The sequence below is a fragment of the Mastacembelus armatus genome, chromosome 13 (genome assembly GCF_900324485.2).
Source record: "Mastacembelus armatus chromosome 13, fMasArm1.2, whole genome shotgun sequence".
NCBI classification, from domain to species: domain Eukaryota; kingdom Metazoa; phylum Chordata; class Actinopteri; order Synbranchiformes; family Mastacembelidae; genus Mastacembelus; species Mastacembelus armatus.
The window spans coordinates 20,005,339-20,027,649 of record NC_046645.1 but is presented as its reverse complement, the minus strand read 5'-3'; the positions used below and the strand labels follow the sequence as shown (position 1 = coordinate 20,027,649).

Below are 22,311 nucleotides of genomic sequence, written 5' to 3'. Positions count from 1 at the left end.
CAATATTCATTATCATGGATCTTCTTGGTAACATGGACATATTCCTTTAAATATATATACATTTGAACATGAGTATAGGCTCTAGAGTTGACCTTGAATACACTGAATAAGTAGTTTCCAGGTCTGTGTCTTATTCTCAGATAAGACCCCTTAGCCTAGTTTCAGTGCTTTAGTGAGGAAGAAAGTTGGTGTAATTATCCTTTAACTTTACCTGCTGGCGTTGTAGTGTGGTGCAATAAAACGTCCACTAGATGGCGCGTGTCATTAATTTGGTACTTGGTAAGCACTCCAGGCGTTAGGTGGCGACACTTGCTGATCCGAGCCAAAGGTGTAGAGGAAAACGAGCCCACGGTCTGTCCACATTCTGCGGCTTTTTCGGTTCAGTCTCTCGGTTGGGAAAGAAAGAGACCTTTTGTTTTTTTTTAGCAGGAGGTGGAGTTCGCTGTGCTTCAACTCCGGGGGACCAGGTATCTGCTTGCAATGTTAACCCAGAGCTGAAACGACACATCTGCTGCCTCTGATACATGACAGGTAGGTTAGCTGACTTTATTTTTAACGTTCAGCGGGGACTACAATAATAATCTGGAGGAAACTGTTGTTGCTGCTTTTTCATTAACGGCCCCTGTAGTGTTTTCTGGACAACGTTAGCTTAAAGCCAACGGCGGCTAACGTAGCATTAGCTAATTACGTTTGTTAAAAAAAAGACACCGTAGTAACTCGACTTAAACTAACTGGGGAAAAAAAACAAAAGCGTTATTGTGAGATATTTGTCAGATGAGCTGTATGATTTCAACCCTTTGTCTCATTTTGTCTGCTATTTCACTTCATTTCCTAGTTAGCCGAGATGTTTAGCTAGCTACACGGGGCTTGTGGCAGCGGACCAGCTTGCTGTTACTTTTGATAATCTTGGCATATTTCTCCATGTGTTTGCTGCTATGAACCCCAGCACAGCTAGACTGGTCTCATAGGCATGTGAAGACTTTCTCAGCTAAAGCCAGGTGTTGGCACACTAACGACAATGCAAGGTCTGTTGATTCATTCAGGAAGAAGAGGCATAACGTACTTGAGAAGTGACAGCATGTGTTTGCTGCGGAGGATCTTTATGTAACTAGCTAAATGTGTTTTCCTAAGCCAATTAATTTAGTTCCTTCTTGCTAAGAAATAACCACCTGCGTTGTTTTTCATTATGAGCTGTTTTTAATTGGCGGAAACGTTGCACATTGGTCAAATTTGTCTGCAATTTCACGGGAGTCCACTGTCTTCTTTTCCCAGCACGCACCAGCCATGGAATTCAAATTGGTGACCTTGTGGATTTTTTACTTGTGTCTGGTTGGAGAAAGTTGGACTGAAGTATCCGTTTCTCCTACACCAGACAATCAGATCGTTGAAAATGGAGTATCAGGTGAGGAATGGTTTGTTATAGCGTTTTACAAGCAGACACACAGCGTAACTGTCCCAGCCACCATGTTTATGATTGTGCTAACTCTAAATGTAGCCATGCTGAGAATAGTCCAGCTGGTATTCTCCATAAGCCCTGTCCTCCAAACAGGAGGTAATTGATCCAGTGGTTAGTGAAACAGACAGTAATAATCAAGAATAAAGAATATTATAATAAACAGTTCATAATATAGAATCAGTGTATTGTAAATATTTCTATAATAGTCAGCTATAAAAAATATTTAAAATTCTTGTTATGCAATAATAGTGTAAACTGGTATGACAAAGTTTGTGTAGCTTGGTTTATAGTTGTTGACCGCCCAGTACTATAGAGAACTACATAAAGATATCTCAGACTTACCCATCTATACTTATAACATTTGGCACCAAAAGTCTCAACATCAGAACCTAATGTATAGACTCAGATGGTAAAGGTGATGTGAGCCTCTCTCTCCTTTTAATTTAAGGTTTGAGTTAAATCACAAACATGTTGACTGAGCTAAACAGGCTTCACCTACTATTAGATAAGATCCTCCAAATGTGTAATCTCTTACCTCAGTCCATGAGGTGATTTCAGTAAAAACTAGGCAAAACCCAGTGCTATGAACTTGTTTGCTTGTGAGTTTTTTTTTTTTGGGTACCAGCATGTGGTTAAACAAGAACTGTTGAGACATTGTTTAATGACCACATACACATTTTGTTGTTGAAGCACATTTTTTCCTAATGTGTATCACATGCCCCAAATGTGAGAAATAATTAATTTCAGTAATTTTTGAAGCTTGACAGGTGAATTGAACAGTGATAGGACATAGTAACTTATGCAGTTATGAAGTGGAAAAGCTGTAGTATGTATTCTTCATCTACATGCAGGCACACAGTGACTTGCGTAACGTGAGCTTTTAGAAAAGCTAGGCTGACTGGTATGTAAATATCTTATCTACTGTGTCCGGAGGTTTGCAAGACAAATGAGAAAAAGGGCCAGGTTGGGAGTATCAGTGTTGCAGGTGATATATTTTTACATTCTTTGTTTAGCATTGATTGTGAATGAACGAGTGAGTGTGAGACAGAATAATTAGTGGTATGTGGCATTGCAGGTTCTCTTAAGTTGAAATGCTTGCATACTGCGGCTCAAAAATTAACTTCTCACTACGTGGAGGTTCACATTGTCTGTCCACTCTCCCTAGTTCTAGTTTGGAGGTTTCATGTATGATGAGAAATGGAGGGAAATGTTTGCCAACTACAGAACCATTCATGTACACAGCAGCTGTTAGCTTAATCTGTGATATGTTTTGCTTTCTGCTTTGTCTCTGTAACTGCTAAGGCAACTTGTCATAACAAGTGGTACTTAGAATAAAGATTGCTCGAACTGGTTTGAGTTCATCAATGGGGGTGAGCATTATGCAGTACATCCTAACACAGTGCAAACCAAATGCCTTTAACAAATTATAAATTTTTGCATGAATGAAGCAGGACTATTAATCTAGATATATGGACCTGAAGTTAACCCTTTATGAAAGGGGAAGTAAGTACAATTTTTCCTATTCCTACACTGTATTGTTGTGAGGGTAATGCAGACAACATGAAAAGCAACATCACTCTGAGTGTTGGACCAAAATAAAAAAAGAGAAAACATTTGCTAGGTTGTAGTGTTTTATTCAAATACTTAGCAGCACATTGTTTGTAAAAACCTCTTACATCCGGTTAGGAAGTGCAAACCACTTTTTTATGTTGGTGAGTAAGGCCAGCCTCCCTAACCGTTGCCTACAACTTTCTCTTTATAATCTAGTGACAATACCCAATGAAGCATACTGCATTTGCCATATACTTCTTGTATAACTTGATTTAAACAAGAAATCACCTCACCAAAAATGAATAATTTCATATTTACAATAACATCCTGGCTGAGATAAAAGCAGCACTTTAATAATATACATTATATAACACAGATCAAAAAACTGAATTGTGCATTTGAAGGCAATGGTTTTGTCAGTTTTCACTTCAATCACACTGATTTCAATTGAAATGTATAATTAAACTTATTGTTGCTTCAGGTAGCCTGCAATTCCCTTTGATACAGCTTCTGAAAGAACCAGACATGTTTTACTGTAGTGGGTGTGGTGGCATTTTCTGTCATCTGGGAGAGGACTTCAAATCCCTCAGGAAAGAGAGGGAACACAGAGGGCAGACTGGCTTCACTAGATAGCTTAATGATTGCAAAATTACATAATTATTTACCTTGGACACATGTTTCTGCTGTCGCCACAATTAATTGTAGGGTCCTATTGTGATATTTTCACTTCTCAGGTCTGACCCTGTAAATATTGTATACAGTCAAATGTAAACATTTAAACTACCAAAAGTGGGTTTTCTGGCATTAAGCAGAACTGTAAAATCCAAATTAATAAGACTGAGAAACTGAAAGTGTATAATTATTAAACACAGTTTTGCATTAAGGTAAGGTCTGTTTTTGCTTTTTACATGTAGACCTAACATAGCATCTGTCTTGATGGTACCATCTCCAAATTGAATGAAAGGCCACATATTAACAAGGCTTTGTCTGGAGTCATTGAATTTTACACTTAAGCAATAATTGTGAGAGGCGGTCACCGAGGACTGTCCAACAGGGTATTTGCAGTATGACTTATCAGCAAAAGTTTAAAAGCCATGAACCTTGATGACCATCACAGGATTAGTGGACGTTAGGTGAACATTGAACTATAAGGAATACTTGTGCAACTTGGATATCCCAGATGTTGCTGGAGTTGTACATTTGTTACAGGAATTAAAAAACTTTCTATATCTTTATTTTTTTTATTTTTATTTTTTTTCCGTTTGATCACATAACAAAACAGGCCAAGGCAATGATTGTGGCCATTTTTACATGAACAGTATTCATTCAAATTGTAGGTACAGTACTGCTTGCTTTGAAGATGCATGCAGGGTTTGGTTGTTAGCAGACTTTGAATGACAAAGTAGGGCACATATAATTAAAAGTCTTTTTTGGTGTTCTCAGGATAAATACCAGTGAGCCACAATGTTTATAAAACCTTTTGTTTAGCTGTGACAGAGACTCATTCTCATATTTCATATTTTTTAATGGTGTGTTTGGAATGTAGAGGCTTGCAGATAATTGTAGTAGATGTGGGATTACATGATCTTGCTGTTTTAGTAACTGAGGAATAATGTTTTGATTAGTCTTGCAGTTTTTGTAGTAGCATTATGTGATGTAACAATTTCCTGGATTTGAAGGCAAAAATGAAAACTTTATCACAAGCAAATCCCAATATGTACTGACAATGCTTTGTTGACCCATAAATTACACTGCCACCTCATATAGCATCCTGATATAACTCTTTTTCCACCAGATTTTTGTCGCATTGATGAGCCACTGTGCAAGGACGAGAACAGCATTCTCAGCTTTGAGGCTATCCGTAGTATCCACAAGCAGATGGATGATGACGCCAACGGCAACGTAGACGTGGTAGAGACAGACGGTGTAAGTACAAGCCTAAAAAGCTATCATCAGCTGGAGCTGCTGCTCTGTTGAAGCGGCTGTTCTGCTTTGTACAGCCACAGAGGTGGTCTTCATTCAATATAAAGCAGGTTAAAGATGTCATTTTTGTAATTTCATTGGATTTTCATCTAAGATGGCCAGTTAATCATAATGTCCTGAACTTACTTGGCCTGTTTGTTCTCCATTGCCTCTTTTGTCAAATAAATTTACCTAATTCACAAATTGACAATGACATTGCCACATTTGTTTTAACAAAAACAAAAAAAAAAACTATGAAGAGAATTTGTCTGCCTTTTAATCAGACTTTGTGCCTCAAACATATGAAGATTTGTGCTTGCTGCTTTTCTTTTTAATACCGCAAGTTAAATAAAATCACAGTGTGTACAGGGAATGTATGTTCACCTATGTGTTATCCTTATACAAAGTCTGATCTTTTGCTTCGCAAACATTTCTGGTACTTAAAGATACTGCCTTTATTCCATTTAGCTTACACATTTTCTTTTTCCTTTAGTTCTACTCTAAACAACAAGTTTTGTTCTTGGTTCAGTCTGTGGTGTGTGGTTGAGGCCAATGTGAATCAGGCATCATCACCACTGCAGCAGTCCCTGCTTTTAGATCGGGCACTTGGCATGCAAATACTCGGGTGAAGAATTAAGTGTAGCACAATGAGCAGTCATATCTGTAGAAGCTTTGAGATGACAAATAGAAAGCGCAATGGGATTTAATGCACTCCAAGACAGTGCTCCTGTTTCCTGTTAATATGCAGTGTGTAAATTAAAAGGATTGCTGATTTTTTATTTTTTTTTATTTTTTTATTACGAAGATCAAAGTCTTTTAGGACTAAGATGTGTGTATTAGCCACTTTATACAGGTGCCTCTAATTTTACAGTTAGTATATTTTCAGGACTGTGATATTTCACCTCTTGTACAGGCCATCTCTCTTTCCTGTAGTGAAATCTGCCCACATATATCTATCAAAAAAGGAAGGTGCCATGACTTATTACTGTCTTCCACCCATGATGGATGAGTTGGCTCTTGTGGGAGTGCAAGATGTTATGTAGGGTTTGTTTTTAAAAGCTTGGTGACAGAACTAGCCTACAGTATAGTAGGAAACCTGTAGTGTGTTTTTTTTCTTCTCATTTTTAAATGTGTTGTGTTATTTCTGTTATCTTAATAATATGGACAGTTACATTTATTTTAGGAAAATTCACATTTTTGTCAAATGCCTCTACCATGACTTTCTGTAGGCATTTTATTTTTATTTTAAGGATATCGAAGTGCTACTTATTTAACAATCTGTGCCAGTTGGGTGACTAATGAAATATTTCATTAAAATGATGCTTTACAGCTCTTACAACAGTGTACATGTTCGAAAGGGTCTTCTTATCAGATGTATATATATTGCTAAAGGTTACAAAAACTATCCTATTTAATTTCCTTCAGCTATTTTTGTCTTTAGTAATATTACAGTGTAACTTTCTGGATGTGGTGATCTGCGTACATAATGTTGATGAAGTTATGCAATGGACTCATTTCAGTCCATTCAATAATGAGATATCCCAATGACACATCTATAGTGCTTTAAGCTACTTTCATTGTGACTGAAGCCAACAGATACCTAAACCAGTAAAGTTGATTTTCTTTTATGGAGGTCATAAAGACCACAGTAGTAGTAGAAAAAGTCACAGTGTTAACAATAAACCCTTCAACAGCAGATCTGCATCACCATTTGAAAAGGTTATTTTTGTTTTACAGTGACATTTTATTCAAGACTGTGTGTATTGTCTAACGTGAATGTTTGATGTGATATCATTATGTATAATTTCTGAATTAGGGAAACAAAAGCAAAACATATTCAAGTCCTGCATTGCATAATAAGCTAAGTGTATGCAATTCTGTCACTAAGATGTAGAAATACAGCTTTTTAAACAAAAGACAATTTGTCATCTGTTAAATTGTGATATAAGCACTTTGTGTCTCTGCTTTTGTCAGTTAATACTTGCTTTTGTCAGTTAATACTTGCTAGATAGATTCTTTGTAACCACCACAAACGTCCTTGTCATCCTGTAGTTCCTTAGAGAAGATCTGAACTACCATGACCCCAAGGCCAAGCATAACAGCTTCCATGGGGATGACCAATTCATCAGTGTGGAGGACTTGTGGAATGCATGGAAGGGCTCTGAAGGTAGTGCTTGACGCCTGTTGTTTACCCCAAAGGCCAGTGATTGTACAAACTGCTTCTTCCTTATGTTTGTCAGTCTAAATTGTAGACAGTGATTCATGTCTTTCACATTTCTGCAAGACAAGAATCACTTCTGCATTGATCAATGGCTGTGCCAATACTGAATACCCCTAGTCTGATTGGTTCTTTGCTTGGCAGTGTTTTAAGTAGCCAATAAATGAGAGTTTATGTATTTCCCTGTGAATGAAAGTATGGGTCACATTTTACTTCTACTTGACCTTTTCACTTGCCCAACGAAGGAGAAAGGGCTCAGAGGGCATGTCAAGCAATGTGCAATATACTTATCACAGCTAGTAGCATACTGGGCATCAATGAATCTGTCAGCACACAATTCACATACACCCCATCACCTCCTTCTGTCTGTCCATTTGGCTGGAGTTTCATGTATTCCCTGAGAGTACTTTCGTGAGCTGTGTTGTATCAGGCGCTCATGTTTTTCACACCTAGCCCTCTGGCTGCCTTTCTCCCCCTTTTTCTCATAGTACTAACTGACTCACCCTGCATTGCAGTTTCTGGACAAGGCTCTAGAGGTTTTGAGCCAGGAAACTGTTTTTTTTTCCCCCTCCAAGATAGTAACACATTAACACAGACAACCAACACTGCTGACTCTGCCAGAAGCTGAGAAGCAAATTTGCCTTCTGCAGTTATTACTGTGGGAAAGCCATTGTATATTGTGCCATAGGATGTCTCATATGATTCAGGATAATGATGCAGCTTTTACCATCAATCTTAATATTTGGTTTAATTTGTTTGTAATTACTTACTGTCCTGTTAAGTTTTTGTTGAAACACTTAACTATGTTGTGTGTATTTATTTTTTGTTCTCAGTATATAACTGGACTGTAGATGAAGTGGTGGAATGGCTTATCAACTACGTGGAACTGCCACAATATGTAGATGCCTTTCGCAAGATGAATTTTAATGGAAGTGCCATGTCACGGTAGGGGATATCATGACTTTATAAGACTTGAGCTACAAAGTTTACTCATGACAACGGTGATGCACGGTGTGGGAATGATACCAGTACAAATAATTCACTTTATGCAACATATTTAGTGCCAGCAATTAAGAATTATTTACATCACGCTTTTTATATATTATTACGTTAGATTTATTTTGGAGGGGGGGCTTCGCTTCAGTTAAAGGGATCGATTCTGTGGCTTTGTCAAAACAGTACAATTAGTCTATCTATTAGTGTTTTAAGTCTTCACTGGATTTAAAGATTTGTTTAGACATCATATTTTACATGACTCAAAATGGATCACACCCGTTGCTCTTCTTTCCATGTAAAATGACTGTGTCTGTTCTCTCTCAGGCTTGCTGTAAAGAACACCACTCTCACTCTCTCTATTCTGAAGATTTTGGATCGCAGCCATGTGCAAAAGTTGCAGCTCAAAGCGTTGGACACTGTACTATTTGGAGCACCACTGAGTATGTGGCATTATTTCTTTCTTTAATTCCTAATGCATCCTGATTTATACTTGTCATTCATGCAACATCAGTAATTTGTTTCAAATACTTGAAAACTCCAACTAGACATAAGACCTGAGGCATGCAGGATTAGATTTCAGGACCATTTTTGTCTGTTTAATAAGGAAGATATGTGACAATGTCAGTAAAAAGAAAAAAATGTGTTCAGTGGTTATGCAAGTATTTTTAATGGATTTATTAATGTTGTTACCAGACTTAGCATTCAAAAGAAAAATGTGTTAGCCTTGGCTGAATAATGTACACTAGAATGCTTTGTAGTTGTTTTTCCAAGTAGAAGTTATTTATATACATATACTTTATGTGAAAATATGTTAAAAGCTAGCTCAGCCCAGATGTTGAACTCAACACATCACCTTGATTATCCTAAAACATGTGCAAAAACCTTTGAGTTTATATTAAGTCTAATAGAATAACTAATGTCCTAAACACTGGTTCCCTGCACTCCCAATTATCAAAAACACTCTGTACCTAGGACCTATCGTGGTCAGGTTCTTTACTTTATTTATTTAGTTGCTCATTTATTTACTGACTAACTTACTTGTTTATCAATTTTAGTTGATGTTTGGTATGTATGGAAAAGTCCCTCAAGTGTTCACTTGTTTTTTTATACATCATAAAATATCATAGCATGGTTCAGTACTTCATTTGTTGTTTTACATAATCTTCATTGACATTGGGAACTCATGTTCAGACTGCCAAAAATCACATTTTTTCTAATTGAGAACATGTTTGTTGTTGAAGCCTTGGTTACACTGTGACAGCTATATACTGATAGTGTCCTACTCAGTGTAGGAAGTAGGAAAGGAAACTGGACTCGGTATTTTAAAAAATATTAAGCTTTAGAGATTACACAAAATATTAGTCATAACAATTAATCATAATTGACTGGCTAATCAACTGATACTAAAAGCCAGCTTTTTTGAGGCGAGATTAATTGTTGTCTTTTTTATTTCATTCAAAACTGCAAAATATTTGATGGCTCCTGTTTCTCCTATGTGAAGATTCGATACTTCGTTGTTTCTGTTTGAACAAGACATCTGCATATGTCTCCTTGGGCTCTTATAAATTATAGGGGACATTTTTCATTATCTTCAGACATTTTATAGACAAAATTGAGAAAAATGGTGGATTTATTGATAATGAAAATACAAGCAATAAAGTTCCTTCCTGTTTTACCAAAGAACAACTAAGATGTGGAAATGTGCATATTTGGAAGGGTAATGCTGATGAAAGCAGTGTTATGTAATCATTAATGAAGCAGGAAGACAAAAAAATAATAAACCTTCATAGAAAGCAGGCATTTGCATTAGAAAGAAACTGCACAGGGTTTCACTGTGTAGCTATCTGTGTCTGGCATGTGTCACCATGGATGTGTTGTTTTGGTCACACCCGAAGGAGGCAAACAGGCAAGCAAGGGCTGTCTGTCTTTGACAGCCTCTCAAAAGGGATCCCACTAATAGTCAGACTGAATGGCCATAAGCAGCAACATTTTAAGACATATTTCACAATGGCCTGATGCTGCCATTGTGGACAGTTGTGAAAGAATGAACTAATCCGCATTTACTTCCAGTTTTGTGGCTAATTAGATGTCACTTTATGCTCTCTTGGTGGTATTCCTGAGAGGCAGTGAATAAAGTGTTTACTGTGTGTAGGTCACAGATTACAAGGACTAGATGATGGGTGCTGCAGAGGGAAAAACTGTGCTTCCTGTTTTAGACAGATATTGTTGAAACAGCAGTAACCCAGCAGAACAGCAGTAGCAGATTGTTTTATATTATCTCTGAGATAATGCGCACTACTACTAGGCATTTCTGCTCAGTCATAATGCAGACCCATGTCAAATTTACCCACACATGCATTTCAGTTAAATATTGTGACCTTATTTTGGGGGGAGGGTTAAGATGCATATGCAGACAAGTTTGATGTAGTTCAAGGATAGTTAGGATAGCTACTCCTAAGACAATAGTAGGCACAGTTTGTCCTCGACACTGAAGAATCTGTTATGGATTTTATAAGCAAGTCTAAATGAATACACGCAGTCCTTGTTACAGATCATTTACTACTTAGTGATGCTTTTTATCACATACAAGATTCATATGAGGAGAAAGGTGCATTCTGGGGGTGAAATCTGGATACATGTGTCATGTGTTTCAACTTGGAATTATGTCAGGTGCAGATATTTGTAAAGACTGCTTTTAGCTGGTGTGCAGTCATGAAGTTGTTTATGTAAACGTGAAGTTGTTTGTCCATTATTTTTATTTTTTATTTTTTTTATCCTATTTTTACTTCCTGTTTGTCTCACTCCGGGAAGTAGAGGTCATGTTTTTGGTACCAGTTTCCTGCACAGCTCTTAGCAGGTCTTACAGTAAACAATGTAGCTTGCAACACTGAAAATCAACTGAAATTCAGCTGCTGCTTGGCAGTGCTCTTATGACTCATCAAATGGACTTCATTGATTAGGTTTAAACTCAATTCTAGACTTAGTTATAAGCTGGCCTGTGGAAAAGTTCTCCTCACTTGAGAGGTGATCTGAATCTAATCTGAGGCTTCTAGCAGAGGGGACTGCTGTGACTTTTAATAGCGATGAATTATTTTCATTTACGACAAGGCAGTACACCCATACCTCTTTCCTGGTAGTTTAGAGAAATGTCTGCTACGATATTGTTCATAGCTACTGATGTGTACCAATATAGTTGCTATTGTTCGATTTTCTGTGCATGTTTTTTATTCACATTGGTTACCAGACTAAAATAGGTTGTCTTCAATTGACTCCATCGTGATCTTTCACTCTGCACCCATCTCACCACAGCCTGAACTTGTGCTGCTGATTCTATTTGTGTCACTCTATAGCACTTGCAGAATGACTAGGCTATGTTCAAGCCCAAACTTCACACCACAGCAGTGTAAAGCTTGTTTGTTAGGTAGTTTTCTCTTATAATCTTGATTATGTTTGTTGACTAAAATCTGCCATTTCTTTAGGACCATCTTTGATGTTAATGACTGATACCCTGGTAAAATGTAACTTGTCTTCTTCTTTTTTTTTTTTTTTCTTTCCCTTTTTCTCTTTCATAGTGAATAGACATAACCACTTGAAGGACTTCATGCTGGTAGTGTCAATAGTTATAGGCATGGGTGGCTGCTGGTTTGCCTACATCCAGAACCGTTACTCTAAGGATCACATGAAGAAGATGATGAAAGACCTGGAGGGCCTGCAGAAAGCTGAACAGAGTCTTCATGATCTACAGCACAGGTGAAGGTTTTTCCCCACAACCTGCACAACTAATTGTAATACATTCTACAAATATTACATTGTACACACATGCCATTTTTCCATAACCCACCTCCCCAATATTGAACTATATTTTTCAGGATATTCCAACTAAAACATATTAAAGAAAATGTTACATACTGTAGTTTCATGTTACTTCTTTACTTTATCTGAAGAAGTAGACATTAATTAAGAGGAGGAAGTCTGAAGGAACTCCTGTGTTATTGAATTTATCCATCGGTTCCCAATCTTTCCCGATCTTTAATATAATGAGAGACTGGAAGAACTGAGTAATGATTTATTGGGTAAAACATTAGACAAATGAATCTAGATGAATTAGCTCAGATGAGTCACTTTTTAATTCGATGTAACCACTGAATTAGATGACTAACTCTCTGGCAGTTCTAAGAGCATCATAGTCACAGGACAATACAGAATACAAAGATAATAATTACAAAATAGTCAGAAAATCTTACAATAAATGATAGGATGAGCTAAAAGAAGAATTATAGAGGGAATATGGAGAGAAAAGAACAAGTTAATACATCATGGCAACCAGAAGTGGTCATGTGTACTTTGAAGGACAATATTTTGGTTGAAAACATTCAAATCATATTTCCTATTGCAATATGTTTCATATTGTTTAGTCAGCATGTACTTTAAGTCACATTTTCATGAAAGTATGAGGGAAAACATACAAAAGTACAACTGCATTTTGAGTTGGTGTGCAATCTATTTAAGAAACTGTTGGGATAAAGGCAGCCAGCCTTGCTTTGACCAGTGATGATCTAAGCCATTGATATGGTTATGGAGTAAGTGCTTTTCATTTCATTAGACACTTTTTACTGAGCAATAGTATGTCACAGAGATAATCAAGGTTTCACTAGCCCCCAAGCATGACAGTTTGGTTATCTATCCTGCTGTTAGGCCACAAATGAATATGATCAAAGCTTGTAGCTATGGATCTTAAATTTAATTGTACATATTGAGTAATTGTAAATATTGGCAAAATTGGCTGCAGAAATCCAGACTCTAGATCAGGCTGTGGTGATGAAGAGATGCTTCTGTTGTCAGTTTGGCTGGGAATTTTATTTCAATCCCTGACCTGTATGGTTTGGAAAGTGACAAAAAGCAGGTAATAATACGGATATGAGTGAAAACTGATCATTTAATCCTGTTGAATAATTGATTTGTTCAAAAATTGGTGAAGTTTAGGGGGGACAGTTTTAAAAAAGTTTATTTTATGAACCAATTTGATCAGCTTGTGAAAGTTGTTTTGACAGGCAGTTACTACACTGCTGCAATGGGTAACGTGATTTTTTTTTTTTTTTTTTGAAATGTTGACCCAAAGTTTCCAAACAGCCTTAAGTCACACATTTGTGAAATCGCTTTGTTTGTAGTCCCAAACTAGGAGAGGGTGAGGACTTATGGATTTAGGAAAAAATGTTTTCGTGAACTGAGTTCAGTCTGAGTTAGTGGGCAATGTTAGCATGTTGTTTCTTATATTTGTTCAAAGTTTGAGTTTAGTGTAAGGGAAAGCTCATACAGTGGCCATAGCAGAAACATCTGAGGATGTTGTTAGGGTTGTTAGATTAAAACCAGGGATAGGCTTAGTCCCATTGACAGGCATTGCCATATGACTGCATGACATTCATGGCTTGATTCTTAGGGACATGGAATAGGGAGAAATTAGCTGTTTTATGCATCAAAACATCCCATCGGTTTTACCAACCTCAGATTTGAAGTTCATCTCAGACAGTGAAGAAGTAGAAATTATTTTTGTGGGATTTGCCTGCTGAAATCCAATCAAAACAGCCATTGACTGCTACAGTGGGGACAAACCAGTGAGGTCAAACTTTCTCGGATAGACTGTCAGGGCAGTCTGTGTGTTGTTTCTGTGGCATTACACTTTGATCAGCTGTGAAAACACACCTGCTACTGCCAACTTTGAAGTAGGCTGTGACATTTGTTTCTTGCGCAGCTAATTCCTCATATTTAATTCTCTTCTACAGATCAAACAAGCAGGAATGTATTAAATATTAAAGGCCAACAAGTGTAGAAATGAATCATTATGCTCTGCAGGTACCCAAACTTACAATAGCTGCTTGCAATCATGTAATTTACTGTAGTTGTTTAGGTAGTGCTGTACTTTCTCTCAGACATTACCTGGATCAGTGCAAACCCTGCTTATACTAAAGTTGTGGTTGTTTGTTCAGAATTTCAGTATAATCAGTGGCAGTTTAACAGTGTTGTTGCAACACTGATCTATGGTTGAACTCAGAGACAGGACAGGACTGTTTCTCATAAAATTGCATATGTCTCATGAACCACCATAATGACTGTTAAAACCTGGGTAGCCGAGCATTATGACTATGGAAGGGCCAATGATGATAATATATTATAGGTCAGCGTGTCTACCAAAAAAAACTTTTTTTTTTATAGTGCATGTTTTTGGAGCTGAAAGAGAGGTATGTCCTCTGTCTGTAGCCATGTCTTTCTTCCTGATCCCTGCTGCCAGCTGCTCTCTTTCCACGCCTTCAAGCAGATCCTGTGATGGTATCAAGTAACCAGGCCCAGCAATGACTTCCCTGTTGTGGAGACAGTGGGAGGAGGCTTTGACTAGAGCTGGATTTCCTGGGTGCCTTTTATAACGCTGTTTGATCTGTCTTCTGCCTCATTGGTGAGGGGTGGTGTTAAGCATGCCTGCTGAACATGTGAGCTGTAGTGCTAATTCACCCACATTTGGACTAGGGTGTGGTGTGCAGACAGACATCCAGGAAAAGGACTGCCGACAAGGACAACATTGCATGTGACTGGCAATAACAAGCCAGTTTGGTTTCCACATAATATTATTGGCATTTAGGAAAGGAAGATAAATACAGTATTACTAATGTAATGTTAGTATAAAAAGTTTTGGGTTATTGATTACCTTTTTATGCAAAGGCTGCAGAGGTATTGCATTTGCTTGCTGTTAGCCCTGCACTGCTGATCAAATGCAACAGCATTCAACATCCTCTGGCCCTCATAGCTTTGCTAATACTTTTGAATCTTATAGAAAAGAGGGCAAAGTCAAAAGCATAAGCAAGACTGCCCACCAGCCACATTTTCCGTAGCTAGCTGTATGCATCAACTTTCATTTTTCTTCCTTTCTCTACTCCCTCTGCTGTTGTGTTTAGCCTGATAGGAGGAGAGTGCTGCTCCCTGGTGACTGAAAGATGGCATTACTTTCTGCCCTTTGATGTAAGAAACACATTAAAGTCTAAAAACAGAATTTTGTTTTGTTGTCATAGCAAGTATAAAAATGGCATGTGTCTAAGCACAAATAATTGTGTCATGTATGCCAAGCTCTACTTTTAAAAGAACAGAAAGAAAGACATTTTTTTCAGATGGGAGCCTAAAATATCCTACACGCAAAGCAACACATAGATGTTTTGGATACTATAGGAGCATTAGGTACCACACTGTACTGTTCTAAAGTTACATGCTGACAGCTGTTCTCATTCCTGGCTCTGCTCCCCTATGATGGCAGTTTATTGTGAGCTGCCTAGCAGCTCACTATGGCTTTCTACATGTTAGCGCTTATTTCCGGTGATGCATGACTGACAGCCAAGTCCTACATGCCATAGATACATGGTACTCATTTGCTTAAGCGTTACATCTGCCCACAGAAAATGATGCTCGCATCCGCTTTACCTGATTGGGTCTAGACTAAACAAGAAAAGTAAATGCTTCTCTTTGGTTCCTCTCTTTGTCCTAAGGTTGCAGATCGCACAGGAAGAGCACCGTACAGTAGAAGTGGAGAAGGTGAACCTGGAGCAGAAGCTCAGGGATGAGATCAATGCAGCAAAGCAGGAGGCCCAGCGATTAAGAGAGCTACGTGAGGGCACAGAGAATGAGCTGAGTCGCCAAAAGTATGCAGAAGAAGAACTAGAACAGGTACTTTCAAGTTATAAATGTCATTCAAACGTGGAGTTTATTGTTTAAAAAAATTCAAACACAAAGCAGAAGCACTGTGACAGACTATATAGTGTTTTATAAACATCCAAGGTGCAGCTGCACAGTATGCTTAGGTCTATCTGATTTATACTGGCTTTAGTATAAATACACCCACTTTGTCAGTTACAATTTGGCAGGCACAGCACAACCCACTTGCTTTTTTTTTTTTTTTTTTGTCCACAACTATTTTTTGCACCAACTATTAAAAAAAATAAAATAATAAATCCAAAGAATGTGCTGCTAGATAATATAACATTTATGGTGTGTTGTTTATAATGTTTTGTCACGTAATGCTTGATTTTTGCTGCAGGTGCGCATGGCCCTGAAGAAAGCAGAAAAAGAGTTAGAGTCTCGGAGTAGCTGGTCACCACCAGAGTCTCTCCAAAAATGGCTGCAGCTCACCCACGAGGTAGAAGTGCAGTACTACAATATCAAGAAGCAAAATGCTGAACGGCAGCTCCTGGTGGCCAAAGAAGGGGTGAGCATGTAAAAACCTAAAGAGAAGGAAGTTAATGCAGTTGCCAGTCAGTCTATTTAAAATCTATGGATTTTATTCCAAGGTGTTTGTTGTACCATGTCACCAGAGCCCTACAATTTGAGATCTGTCATTAAAATCTGAAACTTAGTTGAGAAATTGGGTACGTAATTCAGTGCTTAATTTGATAAAATAGAATACATTTTTAATTAAACCAGTCTGAAGTAGCCTCAATCATGCTGAAAAAATGTTTTTAACATGGTGTGTGTGTATGATGTCAACATATCTGAGATAAATGTTAGGTCATGTGTTTTCACAGGCAGAGAAGATAAAGAAGAAGAGGAACACTCTCTTTGGGACATTCCATGTGGCTCACAGCTCTTCTCTGGATGATGTGGACCACAAAATACTGGCAGCAAAGTAAGTTGGAAATTGTGATAGTACTGTATTTCTCATAAAATTTTGAAACATTTTTTTTCTACTTTCTTTCAATCTTTTGTAGGCAAGCCCTGGGTGAGGTGACTGCAGCTCTGCGGGAGAGGCTTCATCGCTGGCAGCAGATTGAGATCCTCACAGGTTTTACAATCGTCAACAACCCAGGCCTTCCTTCACTAGCCTCAGCCCTTAACCTTGATCCCAGCTTCATGGGGGGCAGGGCTACGCCTCAGCACTTCATTATGTCTGACGACATGGATGACTTGGATGAGGATATCGTGCCTGGAACTCTGCAATGTAAGGGTTCATCTGAATCTGTTGGCCATTCAGGGGGGATTAGTAAACATACCCCAAAACATTCCAAGACCTTGCCGTGGAAATCCAAAAATCATCCCACGTGAGAATGTGGACATTTCATGCTACATCTGTCTGTGGTAATTGTCTCTGTGGCCTCCCTGGTCACGCATGTAGTGAGGGTTCATACATGTCTATGAGAATAAGTGTTGTACATTTGTTTAATGTGCACCATGTAAATTCACGTAATTGTCTTGTTTTTTTACATGCATTTCCACTTGAATGCCTTTTGTTAATTATTCTCCATTTGGATGAAAGTGTTGACTCTTGACTCTCAGTTGATTATGCAGACTGAAGAGTCCTTTGACTTTCCTCTGGAAAATTGTTAAGAAAAATATACTTCTTAATGAGAACACGTTTTTGTGCTGACCTATTTGTAGTGCTTGTGTCCTAATATGTTCTACAGAGCTTTTGAATCTGCTTTGGAGCTGCAATCAAAAGAAAAGTGTTATAGGTAGTTGTTCATATTTAGGCTGAATGTGAGGCGCAAGAAATACGGAAAAGCTGCCCAACCTTCTGTATGAACTACTTTTGTATGAACTACTAATACTATTTAACAAATCTTGTTTTAACAAGAATCATATCATTTGCAAAACAAAAGAAACTAATGAATATGTTTTGTAGCCATCTTGTTATGGGCTGTATGGACTTACTATCACAAAACCTGATATATATTAGGTTTGGGTTTGACTAACAGCAGGTGAAAGCCCTACTGCAGAATCCCTTTGCAGCTACATTAGTGAGTAAATCTTTTAATCAACATTAATTGCACCCATTTCTCACTCCCCTCTCTTCCTCCACCACCTTTCCGGCATTTGGCTTCCACTGCTGTATCATTGGCCTAATAACAGATGGCACACGACTGGAACGGCAAGCCAGTGACCTGTGGTCCGTCGGTTCAGACTGTCAGCTCATTTGGAAATATCCTGGTTGGCTATTTATTTAGTCCTCCTTTCACATCCCTGTCTCTCCCCTGGAGTTTAATATTGTTTCTAATTGGCAATATGCTGCAGATGGACATGCTGTTCCATGCTGCATTCAGCTAAAAAATACAATCCTCACCTTAGTTATTTGCTTGCCACCTTCCCCTCTCTTAACCTTGGCACCACCCAGAGCACCCCTACTTTCTCCCGATAGAAATCTGTACCTTCTGTTCAATATAGCACAAATTATTGAAAGTTTGTTTATTAAATTAAAAGAGAATATCTATTATAGTAACTTACTTTTTTCTCCCTTTGTTTTTATTTATTTATTTATTTAGTAAGGAGGAGAGAAAACTGTTGGGATTTTAATCAGAATGTAATTACAGTGTGCAGTACTAAGGTTAACTTTAAGGATTTATCTTTGAAAACTAATATTTTAAGATATTTCCATCAGTTAAAGTCAAGAAGTGTATCTTTCCACTGATTTCCCACCTGGTCTCCCCTCTTCTATCAGACTTTTGAGTTGTTGTTGACGATGCTGTTGTTTTGTGCCCACAGCTCCCAGTATGATGTCCCTGCGCCAACGCCACATTGACCCCCAGCTGGCCATGGGATCCCAGAGGTTGGTAGAGAGTTGCCTGTTGACAGGGCAGCAGGGAGAGGGAACCCCATACCCATCGAGGTCTAGGGCTACCTTCAGACAGTCACGCAGCCAGTCATATGGGCAGCTCGAGTGTCTCCCTCTGCCTTCTCTTTCCTCAGCTGTGTCTCACCCCTCCATCACCTGTACCTCCAAACCAAATCCTCAGTCCCTGTCCTCTTTGTCCTCCTCATCCTCCTGCTTACTCAGCTCTGTGGGTGGCGGCCCATCCCCTCATTCCTCGCATATATATCATACTTCTTTCCAGCCCATGGACCCCATTCCTGATTTCACCTTCTCTGATGTCTCCAAAGCGCAATCCTCGCGCAGCGACAGCTCCGGGTATCTGTCTCTTTCCATTTCTCCACACATATCGCATGAGCATGGGTGTTGCTCCACCACCTGCTGTCATTCTTTTATTTATTTATTTATTTTTAAATATGTATGCTAAAACTATTTCCTTTTTCAGAAAATATTTTAATTTTTTTCTCTTTTAATTTGTCTTGCTTTCTATAGTTCATTTATTTTGCTTTCACATCAATGCACCTATGCATACATTACAGTCTCAATGTATTTAATCTCAACCTCTAATTTTCAACCTCTGTGTTCCTGGTGTTCTTTGTTTGCACAACTAACAGTGTGGAGTTCTAGAGTCCAGGCCCTGCAGGCATAGTGTAAATCCCAGCATGCAAGGCTTCAACTTTACTTTTTTTTTTTTTTTTTTAAATCTTTCCTCTAACTTTTTTTTTACTCCACAGGGACCTAAATCGCTCTGACTCTGACTCCTCCCTGTCACTCTCCCAAGTTGGTGATCGGTTGTCTGCCTACAGCTCCAAAGGCCACCTAATTAAGCCCACCTCCCTTATACACGGGCTGTCCAACCGTGCAGATGATGCCGTCTCATTGCACGCTCACACCCATAATGGAGGGAACCGCATTCATGAGGGCAGTCATGCAGAGGGTGTTCCTGGTAGCCCCATACTCATGAAGAAGATGTGCAGCATGGAGAAGTCGCCCAGCCTGGGAGAGATCAACAGTCTATCAGAGTCATCTCGCTCCCTCAGCCCCAACTCCACTGAACCTGACACACCATCTCCCACAGGAGGGCAACTAGGGGCCTTGGGGGCAAAGGGCAACAGCCGCATCCCGCAGCTCTCCTACAAGAAGAGCCCACTGGAGGAGGACAGTGGCTCAACAGGAGAAGACACAGATTCCACTGCCAGTCGCAAGAAACACACTTTCAAGATCTTTAAGAAACAGAAAAAATAAGGGTTTCATGAACTACAAACTATGAAAGCTGACTTTTCCTCTGGTTTGTTTTTGAGAAAAAAAAAAAAAAATCAAAGTCACATGGTCACACGATTTGTTGCTGTTGCATCTTTTTGTGTAGGTATAACACCTACTGTGAAAATCTGTAGACAGAGAGCAAGCAGCTGTTATCCTTATCTGGTCATGTTGAATATGTGGGGATTGGGTAGGTTTGTATATTGGAACGTGAAATATTATTTATTTTGCAGGAAACTGTGCCAGTCTCAAAGGGATACCTGTCTCCCAGATGGTTTTCCTTTCCTGTTCTACAAGATATAACATTTTGCATGTCCTCAGTTTTGTTTGAATGATACACAAATGCACTTAGTGTTTGCTTGGTTCTTGTTGTTGAACTGTTTAGACAATACTTGATGTTTCTTTCAGTACCACCTAGCCTACAAATCTAGAGAATGCGAAGTCCTTTGACTCAGTACAAAGATTTCTGTCTATTGCCTTTTTAGAGCAAGTGACACATTCAGAAACCCACAAACAGAATAGAGTAGTTTGTAACTCACATTTCATTTTTGGCTATAAATGCGTCAGGGGCCATTTGGATGAGAAACAGCCTAATAATAATTTGCAGCTTTGGATCATATACAAGAGTATCTGAATGGCATTAAGGAGAAGAATTGGGTAAGAGATAAATCTTCCTGCAAAGCTAAAATAAAACCCCATCAAATTGTACTATATTACCTTTATGTTTTGTTTTTGTTTTTTTGTTTTTTTTTTGTTTGTTTTTTTCAAGGTAGATCTGAGTGCATGTGTGTGTGAAAGTGAATTGCTTTGCTGGAATGTCCAGGTTTTTAATTACTGGACTTTGGATCTTTTCAGTGGACCTGAAGGCAAACGTATATGAATTTTCTGACTCAAATGTCCAGCTTCGGTGTAAGTATCCCTTTGTTTTTGGGAAGAAATGTTACCAAAAACATACTAAAAGCCTCGGATTAGATAAAAATACCAAAATCTTAAGCATGGAAGTTTGAGAACACCAGAGACTGTGTGTTAGTGGATGTTTAGCTGTTTAAAAAAAATAGCATACAATCAGACAGAAAGTGGTGGTAGTGGAGGTGGTAGCTTTGTAACTCAACAGTATATACAATGAAACGCTTCTCAAAACACTTAAAGCGCAGACAATAAAAAATTGTCAGACTACTATGTTTTGGTTCAACTTGGATTTTGGTCTATTTAAGTTGGCAATTAAAAATTTTGTCAAAAATTGTGAGAGATAAGTGCTATAAGGGGCTAAAATGCAAGGCAAAAATATTTCCTCTGGATGTGGTAGAAATGTAACCACTTTGCAATTCACCCTTTATGGAAGCTCAACAAATTATGAAGGCCAAGGCTAATCATTTAAAAGTGCTAAAATTACCATTTCTGTCAGAGGCCTTTGTAGTGTTCTTTCAAACAGAATACAGAACCACAGGATATATGCTGTATATCCTGAGTTTAAATGCTGAATGTCCAAGGGTATTGTTTCTCTAACAGTATCACAAGTCCAACATGTTTACATTTGTTAGATAATTCCTCAGAGTACCACTGAAAGTAATTGTGCCAGATTTAATATTGACAACTATATGTGAGCACACAACTATGCATTAGTAGTTGTAGGTGATTACTAAAGTAGAAGGGACACCAATAGATTTAGGGTGCTTTGTATCAATGAACAACCAAAAAGTGCTGCAAAAGACACAGTCTCACTCCCCCAGCCTCATAACAACAACAGGTGGTTTGGATGTTTAAGACATGTTTAAAGATTTTTATTTTAGAAACCGATTGAAAATAATTTCCTACAGGTACTTTTTTAAAGTGTCATTTGTACCTTTTTTTGCACGACAGAGTTATAAATGGTTTACACCATCTGAATGTGTGTATGACTGTATCCGTCTGCTCCCAGTATAATGCACTGTAATGTTGATGCATGTCAACTGCTGTAACAAAACCTATATTGGGTTAGAAGAGTGGATCAGTTTAACCTGTTTGCTCAACACCCTTTTTCCTTTGTCTTTATTTTGAGCTTCTATTTATGAGCACATACAGTATATTTGTACAGATAAATGATAATTTTGCATCTTCTGTGATGGTCTAGACTTTTATGGCACTCCTGCATGATAGCAATAAACTATTTTGAATGAAAGATGTGCTGATTATTCTGTAGAATTAAGGTTCTTCTCATAAATATCTCTAACACAACAGTGTATCAATAAGCTTGTACTAAAACAAATATCTTTC

At 38.2% G+C, this 22,311-nt stretch overlaps 1 protein-coding gene across 3 annotated transcripts; it reads left to right on the top strand.

Moving 5' to 3' along the window:
- The first annotated feature begins 350 nt into the window (after positions 1 to 350).
- On the top strand, positions 351 to 22,216 carry stim1a (stromal interaction molecule 1a). Of its 3 annotated transcripts, XM_026326948.2 has the most exons (14): positions 354 to 531; positions 1,273 to 1,402; positions 4,803 to 4,933; positions 7,022 to 7,136; positions 8,021 to 8,132; positions 8,508 to 8,623; positions 11,756 to 11,933; positions 15,710 to 15,887; positions 16,258 to 16,425; positions 16,742 to 16,842; positions 16,925 to 17,154; positions 18,063 to 18,140; positions 18,693 to 18,756; positions 19,533 to 20,043. In XM_026326948.2, the coding sequence occupies exons 2-14, from the start codon at positions 1,285 to 1,287 to the stop codon at positions 20,041 to 20,043; spliced, it is 2,100 nt and encodes a 699-aa protein (XP_026182733.1). In that variant the 5' UTR covers positions 354 to 531; positions 1,273 to 1,284. The 3 variants fall into 3 exon arrangements, with proteins under 3 accessions (XP_026182724.1, XP_026182733.1, XP_026182742.1); XM_026326939.2 differs by lacking the exon at positions 18,063 to 18,140 and having other exon boundaries at positions 351 to 531; positions 18,693 to 19,116; positions 19,533 to 22,216; XM_026326957.2 differs by lacking the exon at positions 18,063 to 18,140 and having other exon boundaries at positions 356 to 531.
- The last annotated feature ends 95 nt before the right edge of the window (positions 22,217 to 22,311 follow it).